This window comes from Calonectris borealis, chromosome 4, assembly GCF_964195595.1.
Source record: "Calonectris borealis chromosome 4, bCalBor7.hap1.2, whole genome shotgun sequence".
In the NCBI taxonomy this organism is placed as follows: Eukaryota; Metazoa; Chordata; class Aves; order Procellariiformes; family Procellariidae; genus Calonectris; species Calonectris borealis.
Window position 1 is genome coordinate 79,150,688 of NC_134315.1, and position 24,523 is coordinate 79,175,210.

General features: G+C 35.3%; 1 protein-coding gene across 1 annotated transcript in view; it reads left to right on the forward strand.

Annotated features, from left to right (window-relative positions):
• The window catches only part of PRDM5 (PR/SET domain 5), an 87,068-nt gene that overhangs the window by 56,038 nt on the left and 6,507 nt on the right, over positions 1-24,523 (forward strand). Inside the window, exon 15 of the mRNA XM_075150254.1 lies at positions 10,669-10,754. Coding sequence (XP_075006355.1) covers positions 10,669-10,754 — 86 coding nt within the window. The remainder of the gene's footprint in view (positions 1-10,668; positions 10,755-24,523) is intronic.

Here is a 24,523-nt window from a genome sequence, read left to right on the forward strand (position 1 = left end):
TTTACAAAATAAAGCAGGGCAGAGTTCTTTAAAAGAGAGTTGTGTATCAATTTTTATTCTTTTTTTAATTTATAAAGCTGTTCTTTATAAAACTTGAGGTTCTTGGGTACCTTCCTGGTTCTGCTTTGGAATTGTATTTTTTATATGCTTAATAATCCATATACAAAAAGAGAAGCTCAATGGGTTTTTGGCTTTTATTTGATATGCAGCATGTGTTCTTAAATATTGTTACTCACAGATGTATGCATGCTTCCTCGACAAGCAATTTTCTTCCGTCTTTTATCTTAGAGTAAGACTCTGTAAATGAGCCCTAACAGTAGTTGGCCTTTTGCAGAAACTGAGCTGGTTTGGGGTGAGCGAACATGTCTGCATGTGCATGTATAGAGGGAAGGGGTTGATGTTTGCATCTGAACCTAGCATATTGCTCTGTAATTCATCATCTGGGTTTCCAGCCTTGGCATGACAGAGACAGCGCTCTGTAGGTCAGCTGAAACACTATAGCACATTCTCCCTCTGCTGTATCCTGATGGTTTATGACTTCTTAGGGTCAGAGGGAGCTGGGGTTAATTCAGCAAAAGAATCCTCTGACTGTGATATAAATTCCTTGGCTTGTTCATAAATTGTAAAAGAAATTCTGTGGTCCGCTCCTTGGGCTTGAAAACTGGGGGCCAGGAGGTTAATTACTTCCCTAAAGTTTCAAGCAACTTTCAGTGTTAACAGTTACTGGCTGCAGTTTGTGCAGCTTCGCAGTTGCTTATAATACATAGGTATTTAAATATGTTAATTGCTGTCTTGTTTGTATGTGTATGTATTTGTGTGTGCCTATGTAATATATATATATACACACACATATGCTTTTTATCTGTCTGATATTTATTGCTTTCCTAATTACTTATACCTTAATCCCTTCTGTCTTTGGGATGTAGCACATCAAGTTGTGGAACAATGAAAATTGTTGTGAGGTAGTTTATATTTGCAGGTTAATTTATTTTTGAGTTAAGAGAATGAAGTGTTTTAACTGTAAATCTGTCCTTTCTATGCTCTCTTTTACCTACTCCGTTACATACAGACTGGTGGGGGACAACTGATGACCATACATGTCTTCCAGAAAATGCTTACACATGCAAATGTGGGTTAAAACGTAACCTTATTTTGCTTTTTCCGTCACATTTAGTCAAAGTCCTGATAAAAAGCCAGTAAGATATCTATGATGCTACATCTGTCCTAAATGTTTTCTGAAAATATTAATGTTTCTATTCCATACCATTTAAAAGCCATGACTTAATGTGGCATTCTTACATGTTATATTCTCTGGTATGTGGGAAAAGCGGCTTTATTTTGTAAGCATGAGTTGAGAAGGTTCTTTGTAAATTTGCTTCCATATATGTGAATAAAAGATAATACCAAGAGATTACATTAAAACAGCAAAAAGCATTCAGACTGTGGACTTCCATATCCTTTGTGTCAACACAGTTAAGCTTACCTTTGCAATTTCCATTTCCATAATTAAAGACTTTTATAAGATCATGAAAACATTTAATCGTACTTGTCCCCTGTAACTTTAGGTGCTGATTGCCTTCTTGAGATGTCTCTCACCCTCTGCATTGAGACCCTGATGTTATGGTCCTAACTTTGCCATTGTAATCACATTTCTGCAATTTGATTAACTAGGCATTTGAGCATATTTAAAATCATATTTAACTGTATAAAAATCTAGGTCCAAATTTTGCACTTTCATGTAAAAATTCCTGAATAACCAAACAAAATATCAGCTGTGGAGCTATAATAAAAATCTTTGGTTATTAACAGTAGTTCAATCATCTATGATCATAAAAGACTTCAGAGTAGTTGAAGGAAGTAATGAGTTGAAATACGGTATAACTCTTGTTTATTACTGTGTAAAATATGTCTCCGAAGTTTTAATAACTAAACAGGCAACTGTTTGTTCATGTACATAAGAAATAATGTACAGCCAGGATCCTCATTCTAGCAAATCTTCTGGCAAATTATCTTATAAGTAATTTATATTTTCTTACATTAAAAAAAAAAAAAAATAAAAGGGAAGCTTGAAGGAACTTCTCTCATATCACAATGAAGTATGTGAAAAAATGTATCTGTATCTAGTCAGTGAACAGCTTGCAAATGTCTACAGATAGATTATTTCTATTCAATAACTTATAAATGATCTCTCTTTTATCTACCGAATTTAAAAAGGAGCTTGCAGAAGGCCTCAAAGGTAAGGATTCTGCATTTCTAAACCTTTCAGTTTATACATCATTGTCCTATTTATCTCCAGACAACAGTTAAATCTTTAAAAGTACCTGTAAAGTTTCATGCAGCTGTCAGCCTCTTGTTGTCTGCTTCCATGAATGAAGAAATGTTCTTATAAGGGATAGATTATTTGAATGCTAGTGACATCTTTAGATCAAATGAATTAATGATTGATTAATGCCTATACTTTAAAAGATTTGGTTGACCATTGGGTTCACTGAAGTCATAGATGTTAATGCGCCGTTCATAGGGAAACCAAATTGCTTAATTCCACTGATATATGCAAAGAATGAAACTGTTTTTTTTTTTAAAGTAAGTGTGTCGGGGTTTTTTTTCTGACTAAAATCTTAATACCACTGATGAGAGTCTGTAAGTAAGTAATAATGGTAGTTGTTTCATGCTTTACTTTAGAGATTCAGATAGCCTTCTTATTTTGTAGGGTCCTTTACTAGTCTTTATAATTCATTTAGTTAGAAATAGCTAAAACCTCAATTATATCATAATAACTTTTATGGCCCAGATAGGACAAACATTTTGGCTTAACTACAGGTAATCCGAATTCTCTGAATAAACCCCAAACTTTGCAGAAAACAAACCTTCTCAGCTGTGAAAATACCGCTTCCGTGCCTCAAAGAATAAGACGTGGCTAAGTACTTACAAGAAAGAGTATTAATAGAAAAAAAATTGTTAAAATAATCTGGTTTTCCCTTATTTTGAAAAGAATAGCATTTGAATTTTCTTCTTATTAAATATGTGACCATTTTTATTGAATGAGAAATGCATTTGGTTGACTTACATAAAAACAATTCTAGTTCTCCTTTGTGCCTGGAAAATACACAAGTATTGGAGCTTGGTTAGAAAGTATTCACAAATACACAGGCTTAGTGTTGTTAATCATTGATGAAGAAAAAAAAAAAGGCAGAAATATTTAATCTTTTCAGAGTCTGCCAAGTTTGCATGTTGGTTAAAATGAAGAATGCGTAAGAAATGTCTTTAATTGACCCATACCTGAGTACTGTTTTTCCATTTCTCTCAGGCAACAGGACTGTTCTCCTCAGAGTGGTCACAGCTATCCCTTTCTTTATCTGGCTGACTATGAGTGTAGAATTACATGTATATTTGGTGTTTCTGGGTCTTGTCTCAGCTGATGTCCACAAGTATTTTATCTTTCAAATCCTGAAGTTGTTTGGTTCTTGGCATGAGAAAGCTACTCCTGTGTGGGTACTTCTGTACTTTCTAAAGTGCTAGATTTTGAGTGTTTAGTGGTTGAAAATCAGGCGCGCCAGAATTTTGTATGGGCCAGATCACTGTTTTTATTGTCGAGTCCAGATTAATACTAGTCCAGGTGTCGTAAAGAGAGCAGCTAGCTGGTGCAGTTGGCCAAGCTTCTTGATTATTCTCCCATTATTTTCCCTTCCTAGAATCTCTGGTCAAAATTATAAAAATGCTTAAGAGACCTAGGGTATTAAATGCTTTTGAAAATGCTACTCAGTATCTAGAAAACTGCCACCTCTACACAAGAGGAAATTTATTATTTTGAAGAAGTGTTTGTCTTCTCAAGGGCTCTTTGACATGCTGTACAACACCAAGGTGGTGAAATTTACTGAATATTTTCTTAAAGTTTGAAAATTTTATCTTCATTCAATAACTGGTTTTCTGGCATTTTCTAATTTAAGTTTTGTTGAAATCACTTGGTTCCTTGAGTTCCTATTTAACTTAATTTTAATTCCTAATGAAGTTCTTTTCATGTGGGAGAAATTCAGTTCTGTTTATCTTAGGTTTCTTTGTCTGTGTGTGCATATTTATATAATACATTAACTGAATTATGTACAGTTAAGGACACAAACTTCCTTTTTAATTTGATGGGAACACCATATACAGAGCAACAGCAGCTGAGGATAAATGTGTAAAGCTGTCAAGTGCTCTATATGAACAGATAATGTTCTAAAGCATATGTCACAGATTATAATTTTGTTACATCCGTTAACCTTTTGCTCATCCTTACTTGCTGTTGAATGCTGTCATCACCCCAGATTATCTCTGACTAAAAAAGCCCTCTTGCAATTCCCATTCTGGACTGCCCTGTTGATCACCTGGTATGGAGTGTTGCATGTGTGATCCAGATGGCCCCCTTGCCTCCAAATTTCTCCCCAGGTGAACTGCCTTCTTTCCACCACAGTTGGGCAGTGGTGGAGTATCCGTTCTTCCCCTCTCCCCTACACCAATCTTCAGTTAGGTCTTTAAAAAGGATTATACTTTACCGTAACTGTTCTGAAAATTGACATTTTGAAATAATACACTCAGATATATATATATTTTTAAGAAATAATCTTGTAATCCTTATAATACATAGTTCAATATTTGAAAAGGAGCTATATTTAGAAGATGGTAAATGGTCTATGGAAGATTCTGAGGGACCACATTGCCATAATTAGTTGTTAATTTGTTAAAGAAAACCAAAAACAATTCCTTTTAAGTTACATACACTGCACATGATCTGGATGTTCAGAGCAATTTGTCGTAAGTCTTTTTCTGATGTTAGTGAGTGTTGATCTAGACCAGTGGTGCTGAATACCCCAACTGACCAAGCATAGACATATTAAAAAGTATGAAAAAAACCCTTGATAATTTCACTGTATAGTTCAAATTCTTCATTGCTTAATACAGCAGTTTAGCTCCCATTAAAACAGAAAGCCAGGGAATTCATGCATGAAGGCTAACATACACACCTGAGAATTGCATACAAGTGACCAAGCAAGCCGCATGTGAATGGGGACAGTAAATAGGACTAAATTTAAGAAGATTAAATAGAAGTAATGCCCATATATGCTTTGAAAGAGCATATGAGGCTGCTTCCAAAACTGAATGTAATAGTTCATCAAGTGCATACTTTTGCATGCTGTTGGCCATTTTCTCTGTGCCTCTGTTTCTCTTTTTTGTTTTGCTGATCTCTTCAGACACTTCTGTTACAGTCCCTTCAGATTAGGAATATTTCTTTGTTGCATGTTTCATTTGTCTCATTTGATGAGAATATATTTGTCACCTGTAAAGTACGTATTTGTTTGATTTTACTTGAGGTCATTGTCTCAAAGTAATCACTTTGAGACTCACTCAAAGTAATCACTCAAAGTAATCATTGTCTCAAAGTTAGTGTTTCTATCAGGTTTCTGCCTGATTTTGTAATGAACTTTTTTTGTGGCTAAATTGACTACAGGGAATGCAAAATACAGTGTGAAAATAGCAACACATGCGACTAATTTGAATTATTGTGTCTCAAAGTCTTTATTAAATGCCTAGCTGTAGCCACTGAAATCTTGAAGAACTAATGTGTATTTGGTTTTGTTTCTTAATTGTTTTGCTCCCAGCGGGTATCTGAGTTTGGGAAATCTGGGTGCTAAACTCACCGTAAATACTGCCTTATGGCACCTTTGATTGCAGATGTCTCATAGGAAACTGTCCAGCCTGAGCTGAACTGGAATGGGAGAGTCTGGTATTTCACTTTTTATGCTACTTTAAGGTCCAGTAGGTATTGTGATCTCAAGCTAGAGATGTACACACTTGAGAAAAAAAGATATCAATTCTATCATGACATGTTTTCAGATCAAAATCCCATATGGTTTTCAATCATGGAATTGTTTTTCATAATCCTTGTATTAGGGTTAAATTTATTTTTATTACGTTAAAAGCTTTGTTTTTATTCATACAAAATCTGGAAGTAGAATGTCTAGACTCTGAATTATATTAAATCCACTGCAATTTATCCAAGGATTATTTATTTGGGGTTATTTGTACAGAAGTGCCATTAATGTGTTGAGCAGTTTGTTCTTGAACAGCAGGGACATGACAATCAGCTGTAACTCAAGGGTAAACATAGCATTTATTATGTCTGTCTTACTTGAATGTTTTGCTATTTTAATGATAGCAATTGTTCTTAGTTATTGTTGCATTCTCAACATTACTTCTGGGCATGTTGACTGGACAAGCTGTCAAATTAAGATGTATTTAATATGCCTACTGGATTTTGATACTGTACTGAAGTTGAAAGCCTGGTGAAATGTTTTAGTGAAAAGTGCAAATCATAGTCTCGGTTGTGGTTTAATGGCAGAGTTGCAAACAATAACGTAGAAGGTCAGGCCTTTTTTCAGATATTTTCAAATGTGAAGTGTTAGGATTAAGGCTTGGTAGTGTATTTGGAAGTTAAAAGATTTTTCCCCCCACATTATCCATATTTTTTTATATAAATCAAATTTGTATAAATAAAAAAAACCCCAACCAACCACCCTCACTTTGTGAAATAATAACTTTGAAAACTTACTCTACTATTGCCTGCAATGAAAAGGCACTATAGTAAAAAAATGGTGCACTGATTTACTTCAGTATGATACTCCCGGTAAGGATTTATCATTGCCTCCAAACATAAAGATATTTCTATATTTTATATATATTTATATATAAAAATATATTTATATAAAAACACGGAGTGCAAATGGCATAATTGTTAATCAGCATCAACAACTTTACCTAAGGTGCACCCCCGCTTAGCATGATGTTATCACACATCAACACCATATCTCATGAGCATACTTCTAGCAGTAAATCCAAGAAGAAATTGTAGATTGTCATAGGGGAAATAGCTTTTTTTCATTTTGATGCTTAGTAACTCCTTTTTGTGAGGACAAGAGAAATAGAGATACATGACTTGCAACACCATTTCATGTGCTCGTTTTAGTCATTCTTACTTTTAATCTCCTTGTAACAGATCCATTCCTTTTCTGATCAGAAAAGCTTTACATCTGGAAATCTCCAAGTATTTATTATGCGTGAGTTGATCTGAAACTTGGTTTAATATTCCAATGCTTATAATTGATTTTTGGTGGTCTTTGCTTGATTGCAGACAAATGTGAAAGCATTGACGGATAATGTCACCTTCCCAGGAGCTTTTATCACATCGCACTTGCTCTCCAAATTTTCTTAGTGACAATTCTAAACTTTGTCAAAGCACAAAACCCTCTCATTTGTAGACACATGCAATAGTTCTGTATGAAACATTGCACTTCAGCAAACCTTCATGTGTGGGAGGAATATATTTAGCGTTTGTTATTTCAAATCTGTTTTTTCTCTGTTGTCATCTTATGCCATTTGCAGTATTAGAGAAAGGAACCACTGCTCCTGTTTATCTTAGACGACGTAAAGTGGGATAGACTGTGTAAGACTTCTCTTGGGGAACACCTGTTTCCCCAGAAGTGTCATTGACAAGTCTGTTACTGGGATCATTCTTATGAGCAACTGACTGATAGCGTGAATAATGTTTGCTTAGTCTAGTTCTGAAGCAAGGAGGGAAGTTAATTTTTACTGGAGATAGAGAAGTTAATAAATAGGATTGTAATAATCTTGCCAAAATCTGCTGTCCATAAGTTCAGACATCTAATCTGAATTAGTTGCCTAGGCTCCTGATACAGTAAACAGAGAAAAAGATGCATTGACCAAGGGCAGTTCATTCAGTTCTCAGACAGGCAACAAAATTAGTCCCTTTCCAGAGAACAATTAATCCTAACTTTCTTTTATCCTTAATTTCACTGGGATTCAGAACAGCTAGTTAAAAGTAAACATTATATTTTCACATGTCTGATGTCAAATGAGGGGAATCTTACTCTTGTTCCAGATCAAATAATTTTGAAATACAAATTATTTTTTATTAAAAACAATTATAAATATCCAGATATTTATCACACAGTGGCACAAACTCATCTTTAGACTGGTTACAGAGAGACTAAGACATTTATTCTAAGAAACTTGACTGTTGCAAGCACAGATTTGTTTTAAGTGGCCCACAGTTAATTTTGTAAAATCTTAAAACTCTTTGAGGTAGAAGATAAGTTACACATTTAAAAGATGTGTATGCATAGGGGGAACAGTCGCTTATGTAAGCACAAGGGCACTTATATATATATTGGGCATACAAGCTACAAAGATTAGGCAAAAGAAAATAACATAAAAAATAAGAGCAACAGTAAAATTACTTGGGGTCATCTTTTAAGTTGTTTTACTGACAATTATTAATGACACAAGTGCATGAGAAGTTGTTTATATAATTTAGAAAAATAGGATGTCACCAAGCATCAATGTCAAGTCAGAGCTCGCGGTCTGTGTTACATAGTAAACTTGATTTTTGGAACAGCAGAGATTTTTGAAAATTTACAATACATAACAGCTGCTCGAAGCCAGTCTTTTTCAGGTGTAACATGTTGATATGAAGTCATACTGTTGCCCTCTACTGGCATCTGCTGAAAGCTCTTAAGGCCTTACTCATCAAGTACCGTGATCTCCATGGTTAATTTCTGAAGGACACTGTTAATCCATTTCAGACAAACTCAAAACCATCCTTTGAAACCAAAAGTCTTTCTCTTTAAAGAGACTTGGGGATGGGGGGAGAGAGGGAGGAGGGGTACAACTCCTATCTGTCAACGCTCATCTGCTTACAAACTGCTGAAAGCATTAACTTCTACATTCAAAAGCCCTAAAACATAAAAATGTCGGCTGAATTAATTAAATATTTGAGTACTGACAACTATTGGAGTGTTTAAATTTCGGAGGCATGGATTAAAGACATCGAGGGTCATGCGAGAGAGTATCATATTTCAAGCTGTTCAATGAAAACACAGCTATAACACAGTGATTGTTGTCATCCTAAAAAAAAAAAAAAGCCAAATTCACACAATTGTGCTTTTGAGACATGACAGAATAAAAGAGAGAAAAATATTTGTATTTCACAAGTACTTTGCCTACACAGTTTTTTGCTGCTGGCATTAACAGAGTTATCTAAACAGTAATAAAAGACAGAAAAGAACAGAATAGTCTATCTACTAAATAGGGTTTTTTTTCATCCCCTTACTTAAATAGTCATCTAATCTCAGCTGCCCTCAAATCTCTACACAACCTGTGGCTGTATGGAGATTTTGTACACAACAGTGATTATCAGCTGATCAGCTGTACTGTATTCACGGTCAGTCCTTCTGAAGAGCTGTTTCTGTAAGCTGTCTCCATTACATTCTTTGGCATCTTGTTTCCAAGAAGGAAAACATCCAGTATCTTCCCTCTGAGCAATCATGAAGGAACACCTCATGCAGAGAAAAGATGAGAAGAGGGATGAGGCTTCCTTTCTCCAAGTCAAGATGAATATCCCTGTTATTAGGGACCGTGGAGCTTTAAATGCTTATCTCTGTTATTGCCACTCTCTTACACTCTGTTCTTCGGCATATCAGTGAAATGTCTGATTTTTTTTTAACTGTAAAATGTAGTTTATCTTACTTATTTCCCAGGGTTGAGTATGGGTGTTAATAAGTGTTTGACATTTGCACTATGTTAAATGTCTACATGCAAAGATTCTTTCGTGAGCGGAAAGCTGTGCATTGACTTAGAACAGGCATTGCTTAACTTGTATTTTCAAATAAAGTTTTGTTACACCTTCAGCATTATGATTGTGTAGAAACAATTCCATTTTGTTAATAGAAAAATAGTTATTGTATTTTAATTTGTTGAACTGTGTTTTTGCACTAGAAACAACCTGGTATTTGCTCTTAAAGCGTTGTGTACAGAAAGAGGAGGCAATCAACTCAGATTCCAGTGCATTGCCTGAAGAGTTAAAAATTAAAATGCCCTTGGGGAATTATAAAGATTTATCACTTCTTCCAAATTATGGAACTAGCTTAGAAGCTCTTCACTCTTTGATTCCAAATAGCTCAGTATCCACATTACACTAATGTGAGTTTGGGAAAATCGATGCTAAATGACACCAGTTTAATGGAGCATTAAACTAAATACCTTTAAGATATGGGATGCTGCAAGGGAACCTTCTGCTTCCATTTCAATCATAAATAGCGACATAAAAATTGCATAAACTTTTGATTAACTAGCTTCTAACAGTTAGTTCAGATACAGCATTAAAAAAGAGTAGATTTTATATTTCATTGGGATTCTGGCACCCAGAGGTCTCTAAAAACGACCAGATGTGAAACAGAAGAAATATTTGGGAGCAGTTAACGCCTAACCATAAAAGTGACCATGTGTAAGTCACTGTAGGATGTGGTTTGGGCAAGGGCAGTAGGTATTTTCTTTTTATTTTTTTTCTTTCTTTTTTTTTTTTTTCCCCAAGGCTCTCTATGTGATATATTGCTAGAACAAACCAAGTAGCAAAGAGTAATATTTTGATCTAGCCCTGCATTCTGCTCAGGTGGACCTTTATTTGTGATTTTCCTAATGCTTAGATCTCTTCTTATTTGAACTAAGTGTGAAGAAAAGGCCAGAAAAAAAGTACTTATGTTTGACAAATAACCGTGCTGCAAGGCCTTCATATACTGAGGCGATATTTATAGATTCTAATGCTTTTCTTGGTTTCAGGTGAGCGTCCTTACCAGTGTCCTTACTGTGACAAAGCTTTCAGCAAGAATGATGGATTGAAGATGCATATTCGCACCCACACGAGGGTAAGTGTAGCTTAGTTTTTATGGTTACTTGAGGATTGTCTGTGAATCATGTGTGGTGAAAAGTAAATAATTACTGTTTCTGTAGAGATTAGGCTATACTAACCAAGATAGTTTATACTTCTCAAAAGTAAGAGGCAAATATTTAAGTCATTAACTGTTAAATTCTAATTATGACTCCCTTACTGACCTTCTATTTTTAATGTGTTTGATTTCTTCTATGTTGAAATAATAGCACTACTAACTTCTTCCTTTAACTTGTGGTTATTTATAGATATAAATTAATGTTTCTGATTGTTTACGGAGTAAACAATTCTGTAAAGGCTTCTCTATTCTTGAAACTTCAATATCCAGTGTTGATTCTTTGATTCTTACTGTCTCCTTAAAATCCAGTCACTGTGAGCTTTTGTAGAGACTACTGTACTTTACTAACCGATGACAAATATTAAGCTGCAAAATGACTTTATTTAACTTTTAGTTAACTGAAGGCAAAATAAAAGGCAAATTGCAGATGTCTCCAAGATTATTTTTGAACCTTGAGTTTCACTTAGCACAAAGGTTCCCTGTTTTAGGGAAAAGTCTTGTCATGTATGTATATTTACTGGGGGACAAAGGCGAGATCTTGGCCCCACTCAGCCAGCAAAGAGATGGAGAGCTGTCTTCAAACAGCCAGATGTGAACTCCCGTAGTAAAGAGAGATCTCCAGGTGAAGTTAAGCTGGTCTAGCATTCCATATACTACCTGCCTCTGACCTCCCCATCCACCATAAGAAAACAAACAAAAAGTTAGAAGTAAACTATAGCTTTTACTAGTAATCCCTTGAGAGCTGTTACTGCTTACAGAAGTCAAGGCAGCCTTGAGGCCAAACCGAGAAAATTCTTTATCTATTAGGAAATAGGGAGGGTGATAGTTAAATTAGTCTCTATATGCAAATCTGCGCACAGAATAGCTTTCTAAATAAGTAAAGATAAGATCAAAACTGTTTGCTTAATTTTCTACCATTCTACCTACGTCTTGCGGGTATTAACTGGAGGTACTAGAAAAAGTTTTAGCTCATGTACCCAAACTTTAGAAGTTATCAGTAGTTTATGCAATGCTTCCTGGTGGTTCACTGGGAGCAGGCTAGTCCCATGTTGTTAGCTGTTTCTCCTTCTTTCCAGCTGTTAAATCACTTTAAGAAGTGCTATAAAATCTTTTCTGTTGTTACTGTCCCATATTACTGTTTTTGCACCAGGAGAAATTTCGTTACCATATATGTTCTACATGGCTGTGAGTGGGAGGAGCAGTAAACAAGACCAGCTCTGAAATAGTGCCAATTTTAATTTTTTCCTGATTTGTCACACAATTTGAGTAAAAACAACAAACCCCCCAGCCTTTAAGGAAAAAAATAGAGGAAAAAAAAGAATACGAATAGGCCTTTAGAGCCTGTAATGATGTATCTCCGTTGACTATAGTGGTTTACACCAAGTGATGATTTCTTTCAAAATGTTGCTCGTGAGTGAGGTTAGAGAACTTTATCTTCATTGCTTAAAAGCTGTAAATTAACTGTTAGCAGTTATTTACAACTGGATTGCGTTTCTTACAGTCTTAGAAAATGCAGTACTTCAGTGGAGGAAAGCTGTGCATTTTTTCTTGATAACTATGTTTTTTTGATAGTTGTATACATCAGTCGTGATTACCCACACAGTGCAGATAATAAAGCACTCAGATATATTACGTTAACAATTAAAAAAAAAAGTCATTTCAAAGTAGAGATTTTTAATTGCACTGAATGGAAAACTTATAGTTGCTCTTTAGCTGAGTGTACTTTCTTGGGATGTTTCTTGCTCTTAGCTATGCTTTGAAACATAATTATGCACCTTAATAGAGAATTTGCTATTTTATTGTTGTTTGGCTGCTTGCTGCTACCTCTTCTATGTAACTTGTTGCTTATATATATTGCCATACATCATCATATTTTGCCTCAGTTATATGTACGCAAAAAAAAAAAAATCTTTTGAAATTTGCAGGTTGCCTCCAAAATGCTTCTATAAGATTGGACTGAAAGACAAACTGAGGGCTTTACATTAATATTGAAACAGGAGGAAAAAGAAAATAATTTAAACACTGCTTATGAATTACAGAAGAACAATTCAACCAATGCTTGTTATTTAGCTAATAGGAAAAGGAAGAGTTAGGAAAACAGATTTTACAGAGTGGAGATTTCTTTTTAATGTATGTAGACGTTGTAATTAGACAGACTTTGTATTGCACTAAGAATATAATAGAATTTGATTTAAAATGTCTCAGAAAATGTTCTGCTGTATCATGTAGTCAAAATAGCATCCATACAGAAAAAAAGAACCAAATGTGACACAAGCATTTCCATGTACTTGAGATGTCATGATCATTTAGATCTGAACAGGTCATATTTCAGTTTTTCTTTTTTGTGAGTGTGCTAAGCAGACTACTGGAAATCTTTACAGTAGAGGATTAACTCTAGTTGCAGGCACAACAGGATTTTTCTTAGACCTTGGTTTGGGGTTTTGATTTGTTTTGCTGTCATGCTGTTTATATGCTACTCCTATTCCGAAGCTTCACAGTGAGGCTCGTTCGTCTATCAATGGCATTATATATTCATTTACCCCCAAATAAATATTTTTTACTTTGAGGTAATAAGAATCAATATTGACAACGTTAACATTACTAGCTCATTTTGAAAACTGAAGACTATTACTATAACCTTGCTTCTCCCAAGTTTCCGTCTTCTTCATACTTCAACACCTTATTCAATATCTAAATAGAACTGGATAGCTAAAAATTTTAAAGTCTTAGGAGGAAAAGAAAGTTGACTAGTAGTATTAATAAAAACAATAAAACAGAAAGCAAAGCTTATTATGAACTTTCACAGATTTTAAAGTCAGGAGTGGTTATGCTGAGTCTGTTCTTCTGCAGAACATTATCCGTGCAGTACTGTAGGATAATAAGCTGTGATTTAATTGTTCAGATGAGTAAATATTAGTACAGATATAGGGGAATAAATATGTATTTTAAGTGGTGTGACTCAGACATAAGTGAAAGAGAACAGAGTGGTGAAGGGAGTTTGGGTATTTGGAAGGAATAAGAAGGAAGAGGGAGAGAGAAAATACTGAGAGGTGAATTGAAAAGAGGCCATTATTTACAAGAGCACTTGTGTGCTTGACAGGAATATGAAGATTTATTTAATGTTTGTAGTAGGTTGATGCTTGTCCGGAATGTAGTGGTTGACATTCAGCATCTCATTAAGAGACATTAAAAACTTAAATAATTGATCTTTGTGTGTTTGGTGTTGTTTATGCATGATTTTAAATTAAGTAATGTGTTGAGAAAAAAAAAATTTAGAAAAATATTATCCAGGAAACAAACAAAAAAAACCCTTTTAGTAGAGAAACAGCTGTTTAGTATGTAGGTTATAGAATAGTTTTGTAATATGAAGATCACCTGCCTTGAGGTTTCTCTGAACACAGGGATGCTAGCAAAGCTGAAATCTGTGCACTGTCTGAGATGCAGAACTCTTGACAGTTTCTGCCGTGCACTTTAAGACCAAGCAGGTCTGTTGTTACTGCCTGAGATGTTCTCTCTTTTCCTCTTTCCTATCATTTCATTCTCAAGCAGGTACATGCTACTTGCTGGAGAAGAAGGTGGGAATTCTCCAATACTCTTGCTCATTTAGTCAGATTCTCTTTTCACTCTGTTTTGTAGAGGTGATTAAGAGTTATGGATATTAAGATGGTTTACTTTACGAGGTTGATAGCCTAACTTATTTGTATGTAGTACCGATAGTTGAATTTCCAGCCTTGAGTATTTCAGATCTTTAACCAAGAGCAATATAAGCTGAATTAAAATTCTGAGCTATACACGTGTAAGTCTTTTTTGAAGTGCATGGACCCAGTCACACTGTAGCACCTCTGTGGTGCTCAGAGTAGTCATGGTCTAATTCTTCATTCTGGAAATCGGAGACTATGTGTATGTTAACAAATAGCACAATGCAGTAGTAGGTATGTAAAGTGAAACAGTTGGTGCTGAGGACCTGATGTTTATCTTGTATGTGTTTCAAGGATTTTACTGCAGATTATGTGTAGTGTGGTCTTATGGACTGAATGCACAATAGCACGCCCTGGAATGCATTAAACCACCTGGTTTAATTTTTTCCAAAAGGAATCCAGGTCATGCAGTCCAAAACATTTTGCAAGTGTGCACCAAAGCACAATAATAGGGGACATTTGCTTCAAAAGCACACACCTGATCTGAACATAAACACTAACGGAGATGTATTCTAACTGTACTATATAAGAACTTTTCAAGTGAAGAAAGATTATACCTGTGCAGAAATAGCTTGAAACTCCTCAGCGTGATACTAATTCACTATAACTTGTTCTGTGATCCTATGTCATTTAAACAAAGACAAAACTAAAGATTAGGAAATAAAAAATGTAGTGTGTTTGCCAATGCTTATTTTTGTGAGTTCTAAGAACAGGAAAAGCCAGGAAGTCACACTTGAAATTTCTCTCTTCAGGCATCCGATGTGTTGTCTTTTCAAAAGATTGTAAGGATGTTGGCTATTCCTTTTCTTATCCTTTCCTACACACATATTTTATTTTGAAATTTATTCTTGCATGCAAAATAATTATTCAAAGAATAAATAACAAGACATATAAATCCAGAAGGTATTTTTGTATCAGCTAAGCCTAGCAATGTGGAAATATACATAATCATAGCCCCTTTCCTCAAGGGCTGTTCTTGTAAATACCGTGAAAAGAGTCTGGTCTTTTGGCCAGAAAAATTGTGAAATAGCTTAAAAGTAATAATATGACATTCAACAAGGAAAATGTCATTGTAGAAATTAAATCTAGATATATTTTACCAGTGGGATTAAATGCCAAACCTGATCCTGTGGATCAGAGAAGGCTGCTGGAAAAATCATTGTAGAAAGTTGATTAAGGTCTGGCAGCTGCTAAACTGAGTCCAACCTGGGTGGCCACAGGTGTCAGCTCAAACTCTGAAGGTAAGCCGAAACCCCTACTGACAATGTAAGGAGAAGAAAATACCAACCACCTAATATTAAAATGTCACCGGAGTACTGATTTGTTTCTATGAAAGTAGATGTGTTTGGTTTATAGTTTGGTTTTTTGGTTGTGGTTTTTTCTGTTTTGTTTTTTTTTTTTCCTTGAGAAGAAGAAATATAACAGCCTAAGAAAACGTAAGTGAGGAACTCATTGAAGTTCTTGATGAAATGAATTTACAGACCATATCAGCTTTGGGGAAATACATGCATACTTCCAACCTTCACAGTGCAGTAAACTTCATCTCTTTCCTAAGGCTTTATTCAGTGCCTGACATAATATTACGTAGTTTGAGCTTAAACATGTAGCAAAATTATTTTATGTTACTGCAATATAATTGTTAGTGTTTGGAAATATGATCATTGAGAGGTGCCCAGAGTTACTGGAAATATGTGTTTGGAAATATGATCATTGAGAGGTGCCCAGAGTTATTGTCATGTCAAATTGATGTTTTCATTACTTCTGAAAATGGTAATTTTATTACAGTTTGTTTCAGTTAAATACATGGCAGTGATGGAAAACAGAAAGAGTAGAAGCCATTTGCAAATGCTTTTTCATCACTTCGTTTTAATATTTCATATTAATACTTTGAAGGTATAACAGATACATGTAATTTTTATAGCTTGTTTAAAAGTCTGGTTTCTGGTGGTTGGAAGGCTGCTGGCTGTAATGCTCAAGTTGTACAATTCTGAGGTAATATTTCCAGTGAAGAAAGATTATACCTGTGCAGAAATAGCTTGAAACTCCTCAGCATGATACTAATTCACTATAACTTGTTCTGTGATCCTAGGCCATTTAAACAGAGACAAAACTAAAGTACTCACAGTACTGTTCAGGAAGCTTTGTCTCCTATTTTTTCTTCTTCATTTGGAGCTGGGCAGCTTGGATACTGTTAGCAGTGTAGCCTCAGAATTGCAAGGATTGGTGTGATCTAGTGGCCTGAGTATTGGATAGGTTTTGAAGTCAACTTGTGAATTCCTTAATCTCACAGTTAATTTGTTACTTGTGGCTGAGAGTATTAGTCTGAAACTTTTATGAATATGTCTGCATGGGCTGCAGTCACGTAAGTGGCTTTAGTGTAAAGATATCTTTAGAAGCTAAGGACTCAAGGCCTGACACAGTATGTGCGAGAGTTGGCCAACCTTGAGTTAATTTTGAGTTTTATTTATGAATCTCATGGGAATAGGTATAAGTCATGATAAGTATGGAAGCTAGGCAGTCTCCTGTCAAGGTTTTCTTTTCAAGTCAGTGTTTCAGCTTGCTGCTGGGACAGTGCAAGAAGAAAACTGTCCTCATCCAGGTCCTGAGTTAAATACTCTTTCCAAGGCACTCATTTGTAACTTTACACAATCCCCTCTATTCTTTTTTCGACCCAGAAGAATATTAAAATAAAATAATAATTAAAACAAAAAAAAGCAAGAACAATCTTGGCAATTGTGACATAATTTCACTTGTTCTGTGTTTCCCAGGAAGTATTTGGGCTTGAGAAAGTTTAAAAAAAGATCATGTGTTCTAGAAACAGCATACCATGCTATTGCCAACAAAAAAAAAAAAAAAAAAAATTACATTGGGTACTAAGTATAGTCTTCTATGCACATGACAGTGTGTAATGAAATAATATGAGGTGTTGATTGAATTTTGAATTTTTTTCAATATTAGATTTTCTCTATATTTCCCTATTGGGGAGACATGAGTGAATTCCCAAACATCTGTCTGAGTATGATGACTTTGCCAGTGCTGTGGTTTCCTTGCCTGTGGAATCTGTGTTTGTATACAGAATATAGAAGGTTTGAATCCCACTGCACCTGTATTTTCACACTCTTTTTTTATGTAATGTTGACTGATGATCTTCTTTTCCTCGTAGAGTGAAAATGTATTTTTTTTTTACATTGATACTGTTCTTTTTCCAAGAGCAGATCAACATCTATTGAATTTTCATCATGGCTGATTAAATAAAGCCTCCTTCACTAAATCTTAGGGGCAGAAAAAAACAAAGAAATAAAAACGTTACAGTTGTAGGAGGCAAATAGGCAGAACTACTGTGGAAAATGGGAAGTTAATGGTATAGTAAAATCCAACTAAGTGCATATACTAGAGCTTTTGAAGAAATATACCTTTTTTCTTCTGGCGGGCATCTCAGTGAAGATGCATGTTTTTATTTACATTACAAATTTTTTTGCAAGAATATCAGATTTTTTTTTTTCCAAAACCACCAAAACTGAATTAATTGAGAACTTTTCTAACAAAACCATCAGTCACTTCTAATGAAAGTGACTTTTTTGTTTAAATTTGCCAAAACCCTTTCACAATTGTTTCAACAGGAAAGTTTCTGTGCCTGCTCTAGTTATTGGAAATATTTTTTTAAAGGATTTTACTTCTCAAGTGAGGAAATGTGTACTTGTAAAGTGATTGTTTATTGAGTTTTAATCATTATGAGATTCAAATCCCTACTACTTCTGTAGAGTTGTAAATTCTCATCAGCCGTTGTCTTCCTGTGTCAACGTTAGTTTAATAATTTAGTTTAATAATTTAATGCAAGTCTGATAGTTTAAGTAGGCCTCTGTCTGTGGGTGAGCCACTTGCTATAACTTTCAAAAACCTTCCAGTTACTAAGAGAGCATCTTGTTAGTTCTTGCACATTTTTCACACTTAGATACAGAACTGGACTCCATTAACTCGCACCATCTGTGATCTTAAGTGACTTAGCCTCTCTTCTCAACGGGGGATGTGTTGCTAGTGGTGATGACCTAGCAGAAAGTATCACTGATGTTTTTTTCCTGACATTAATCAGCTTAGTCTTTTTTTTAGGGCTGAAATGTAATTAAACATCAGCTACATAAGCCACCCTTGTTTCAGTAGGCACCTTACTGTCTTTCTTACTGCACTATACCTCAAGTCCCAGCCCTTGATTAAGATGAAAGCGGTCTTTTAAAAAGAATTGAGCAATACATTGCATGTCACCACTTCATTGATAGTGAAACTACCCATCACTCTTCTTAGATGTAGAAAAAAACCCTGTGCATTGACACTGGAATTTGCTGAGGCTCAAAGGTCTATTACCACAGCTGCTGTCTAACAGATTTTCTTGTAAAGAATGACTCGCTTGGCCTGGCCCTCAGCATGGTCTGACACTATCTGTGGGGGGTTTCTAGACCAAGCAGAAAGATCCGTCCGATTTTCTAGGACTTCTGTTACTCGTTCATCTCTGTTCTGCTTAACTTTTGGTAGAAGTTCACTGTTAGCGAGGCTGCAAGGTAGGTTGCGGGTTGCTTATGGATACGTATCATGAACCCTGTGTTAGGCTGCCTCTGGTTGGACTCTTTTCCAAGCCCCTGAGATCGTGCGTTTCAGGCTGTTGTAGCCCTGAACCTTCAGTTCACATTCAGGTGGGGTTTTTGACAGGATGATACCTGTTCTGGTCGCCATCTTTGATACATGCCATGTACAACTGGCTGAAGAGCTCTTGAGTGTAGTTTGAGGGACACATCAACATTAATAATTAGTAATAATTGAAACAAAGTGTTACTGGTATTAGGAAAAGGTTTAAAACACACAAAGCGAAGGGTTTATGTGAAATATGCAGGTGCCTTAAATTTAACCTCATTCCCTCAATGCCTAAGGTACCCTTTAGCTAATGTTTCCTGAAGTCTGTATTTGTCACTGTCCTCCTGGTTTGTAAGCAGATTACACCACTGTCTTTTCTGCATTTTCAGGTTGGCAAAGCTATAGGATTTCCAGGATTCTGTCTGAGAGGTCAGCTCTTGGTAGCTGCAAACCTGACAAGTATATTTTAATTTTGTCTGGCTGGTCATGTTTGTTCATTCTAGGCCACATTTTTCCATTCTCGCTGATTTTTTCAAAACAATTTTTTTACTAACCCTGTGTTCAAGTGATAATGCAAATACATGTAGCAGCAAATGGTATTTATTAAGAGTAATACAGATATTTTCAAATTCTCCACATAAGGTTTGAAAGCAGACAGTGTTTACTGTATCTATATCTCATATAGACTTATAAGACTTTCTCTTTGGGAGCAAAGGAAAGCTCTTTGGTTTAGAATAATGAAAGCAAATAAAAACAAAAAGAAAAATGGGTGAACTAAAGGATGATCTATGTATTTTAAAATATTTTGCTATCAAAAATACAAACTGGTATTTTTCTTTAGCTCTGTATTTCCTGTTGTGAGAATAAATCTCACCCAAAAAAGTTCTAAACCCACTGTTTTCGAAGGACTTTAGGTTGAGACCTTTTCAGCCTTATTCAGGTTTTGCCAAGAGTCTTCATGTATGTACTGGGCCTTTACTATTCGTTTTTCCAAAATACATCACGTTTGTCTCCAGATTTGTCTGTTATACAGATCTCAATTTTATATGTCTCCAGAGAAGAAAAAAGATTTTTTTTTTTTTTTTTTTTTTTGTCCTGTATCATCGCCATTATTCATGTCTGGCAATTTTCACACTCATGTCACAAGTGTAAGTGTTTACATGTAATATAAGATTACACTTAAATGTTTACAAGTAATATAAGATCTGATATACTTTTCCTTGTTTCTCTAAACTTCTCTGAATGTTCAGTTTTCAGCATGTAGAAAATGCAGATCCAGCAAGTTGATAGTCTTGTGAAACCTAACATGGTCAGTATGTCTTACCCCAAGATGCCAGTAATGCTAATGCGTGCTTAGATGTGTGAACATGATCTACAAGAAGAAATGTGCAATTTGTGAAATTCTGAAGTAAATCAGAAGTAAATCAGCTGAATTCAGTAGGATATAAGAAATGAGCATAAGAGAGATTAGATCATGGATAGCTCTGGGATTTTAAGTATACTCTGTATGTGAATTAAAATCTAAGTGTTAAAAAGGATTATTAGGTAACATTTCTGTAGTCAACAAGTTCACCTTCTGAGTAGTATAAATCTGCAATCACTGTAGTAAATTTAACCAAATTTTAATTTAACCAAAAAAAGTAAAGAATAAGTTCTCCTGAGTGTGGGTTCAGCCCAGTTTTAACTTGCTCCTGCCACCTTGGAAAGAGTTACTAGAACTATTCTTAACTCTCATTTATTTGAATCTTGAGCTATGATTTATTTGGATATAATAGTGTCTAGCTTACGTTTTTCTTGCTGTTGAGCTCATGTAATAGTTCTAAATTTAGATTTAAAGAGTTATTTGGAGATGCTCCTACCAAACTCATTCATGTTTTACCTGTGTAATCAATTTTACCAGTTTACAGAAACAACCACATGCGCTAGTTCTAAGCTAATATACATAATGTATTTATATTTCTTAAGGGAGATACAGTCAACTACAGCACCAGTTAGCAGTTCAAATATTCTGCATTTAAGTATTTCCATCTGCCATGGTTGCAGGATACTCTGTACACATGTTCTATCAATCTGTTAAAGGTGGCGTCAAATGGCCTTGAGAATTTGTCATGTTCTGATGTCTTTCTAATGCAAAGCACAATTTGCATGGCATCCAAGGTAGTCATTTATGATTCAGCTATCCACAGACAGATGAAGGCACTGTTTTATTTGTCATAGTGGTTAAAATGTTGAATTCCTCTCAGTTTTAACGTAGCGAAATGAAAATCATCAGAGACAAGAGCTTCTAAGTTAGCATACCGGTCTTACAGCGAAGCACCTTACAGAATACCAAGTTTTATTTGGGCTCTCCTTGGCCTTTTTTTGTTTAGAGGCAGGAAGTTTATACATCTTGATCTACGTATTTCTATTTATACCTGGTATACTTAAAAATGTAATATTAAATCACTGCACTATCAGCTACATCCTGTTTCTCTCACTCTCCCTGCTCCCTTCCTCATTTATATCATCAATAAAAGAAAACACATGTAATCCTTTGGCTTTGCTGCCACCATAGTCATGGCCTGGCAGATGCTTTTTGAACAGAGGGTAGATTTATAGTACTAGCAGTTGCTAACTCCTCTGAAGTCAGACTTATATGATCTTCCCAATGACCTCCTGTTTTGTTGACAGTTAGCAGGTTTTCCCCTTTGCTTGATGTTTTAAATTTGTCCAACTTTCTTCTAATCTCATTGTCAGTCCCTATTGTGCTTTTGTGGTGTCATTAACTTTCTTTCAGACTTATTGCTGTGGTTTTTATCTGTTTTTTTTCTGTTCACGTTTAGAGCAGTGGTGGTTATGCCAAGCCAACATCATCTTTTCCATGTTACAAATGTTGCCTTCTCCAAGTATTGTGCAATGGAAATTTGATATGAGGGGAAGAAGGGGGACAGAGAAAGGGAAAAGCACAGAATGTTTTGTTTTGAAGAAATTAGTCTCTGAGAATAATGTCTTCTTCGAAACCGGAAAAAAAAGTCTTTCTCTGGAGATAAACTTAGGGCCAAGTTTTGCTCTGGACAACACTACGGATTTTACTGAAATGGACACAAAAGTGAATGAAGGGCAGCTTAGCTTAGTGGAGAGAGGAGAGAGGGGCTGGTGTGAATCAGAATTGTGTCTGCTGAAGTCACTGGAATATACAGATGTAAGGAATCTAAAATTAGATCAAAGACAGCGTTGGATGTGTTTCATGCACTACATATGTGAATTTGAATACAAATGCCAAGGGGATGGTTAGATATGCCCTTTTTTGCCATAGAGAGTAATACAAATAGCCAAACATAACCTTGGGGAAGATATTACAGCCCAGGTTTGTGACTTCAGCTTCCCAGAGTTCATAACGGCTCTTCCCCGAAATGGAATCCTGAAGTCCATTTAACTCTGAAATGAATAAGATAATCATAATCAAGTTAACTCTTCAGATACCTGAAGAACAAGATGATAAAAATGGAGCAAGTACCCCTGGTACTGTTTGCAATAATGAATGTTTTCAAAGGTGTTTATATACTTTACTTTGCACTTTTTGTGGAACAACCTACATAGAGAAAGGCTGTTTTCAGAGAACTCACAGAAAATGTGGTTTATGTTAACCACAATGCAAAACCAATTAAGGGAGTGTTGCAGAAACCTGCTTTTCATATGGCTTATTCATACATTTCCTTAAAAATTACAGACCTGCTCCATGAAGTCTTTAGTCAGTCTAGCAAAATTCCCTGTGACATGAAGTTTTTGGTCTAGATGATGGTGGGTTTTTTTTTAAGATCAGCTCAGGTCTTTTTTAGGTTATTTGTTATGTTTTACTCTATACTGAAGAATCATGGAAATTACAAAATTAAGATAATGATGAAAAAACACAAAGATGATAAACATGTGTAAGGAGAATCTTGCACAGAAAAGCTCATTAGTGGCTTCCCTTTAGGCCAGTTTGATTATATGCAGCTGGGCACCGTGTACTCAGCCTGTGTCAGTAGAAAGATTTGTCTTGCATCATACTGAAATGTACTTTATTTATCTCACGATTTACTCATATCTGAAATTGAAATTGCTGAAGAAATGCTTTTCCCTATGTACACAGCTTATGGTTTTGGTGAGCTAGAGGATTCCTGCCACTAAAAGTTGAAATGTTTCTATCTATAACGGTGCCTTTTCTAGGAAATCTTATGAGAGGGTAGTCCATTGCAACTAGAGCAAAATAAGAACCCAATCTTCACCTGCACCGAGATCTGTACCTGTGAAGAGCTGCCCTGAAGAGAGAGCTTGGGACTTACCCCAAACAACACTGATTTATAGTCCATTGTATTACTTGTACGGTTTATGTTGAGTATCTGGCAGGATTCAGCAATATACGGAGACCTGATTGTCCCCTACATACTCAGAATAGGAAGTCAATAGCCAGAGAATTTCTTCACTTTGTAGCTTCAACACCTAACCTGTGTTCTTCCTTCTCACTTATCCTTGGATCCCACATTATTTCCCAAAAGACCGTTAAGATTACTGCCTATTATTTGTTCATTCATGGACTTAACATTTTTATTGCCTATTGATTTTCAGTCTTTGTTTTCAATTTAATTTGTAAAAAATGTTTACTTTGTTGCCTAAAATACTTTTAGAACTTTAGAACTTAAGCAATACAGAATTAGGGACCCCAGAAAAAAGTAGGATGACAGTGAAATAAGTGTAATTGTTTGATTCAAAATAAAGCTGCCTCTAGAGCATCAAAATTTTAGTGAGGCAATGTGCAGTGCCATAATACTAACTTTTACATTTAATTAATTTATTTAAATGTTGTTTACCATACAGTTCTTTTGTAACTTTAGTGGAATAAAGGAGGAATTACACCTTATTTAAAAGTTTCTATATTAAGGAAGAACTTCAAAGAAGAAAATCTTTATATAAGTGGTTTTCCATACATATCTCTAATTATTTATTTGACGTCAGTGAGCTTGCAACTTTTATAACATCATGTGTTACAGTAGCTGCTAACCAATAGTTCTAATAAAAATACAGATGGCTTGGTTGCCATCTGCACTTCTTTTGAGATTCTGCAATGAATACGTGATTAACCTTCTGTCGCCACTTTTCAGAATAAGTTTTTTCTCTACCACAAGCTTTCCTTGTACCCCATTCTGCCCCTCACCTCTTCCCTTGCTCGGAAACGTGCTAACGGACCTGAGGTTTTTATAGACATCTTACTTGTCTTTATGTTTTAAGCTTTTGTGGAGGATAAAGGAAAGTACATTGGAATTTTATGTTTCTGTACCTTTCACATTACAAAAAACAGACTCCCAAAATGGCTGGGTTTGAAAGACTGGAACAGGTAATTAATTCATA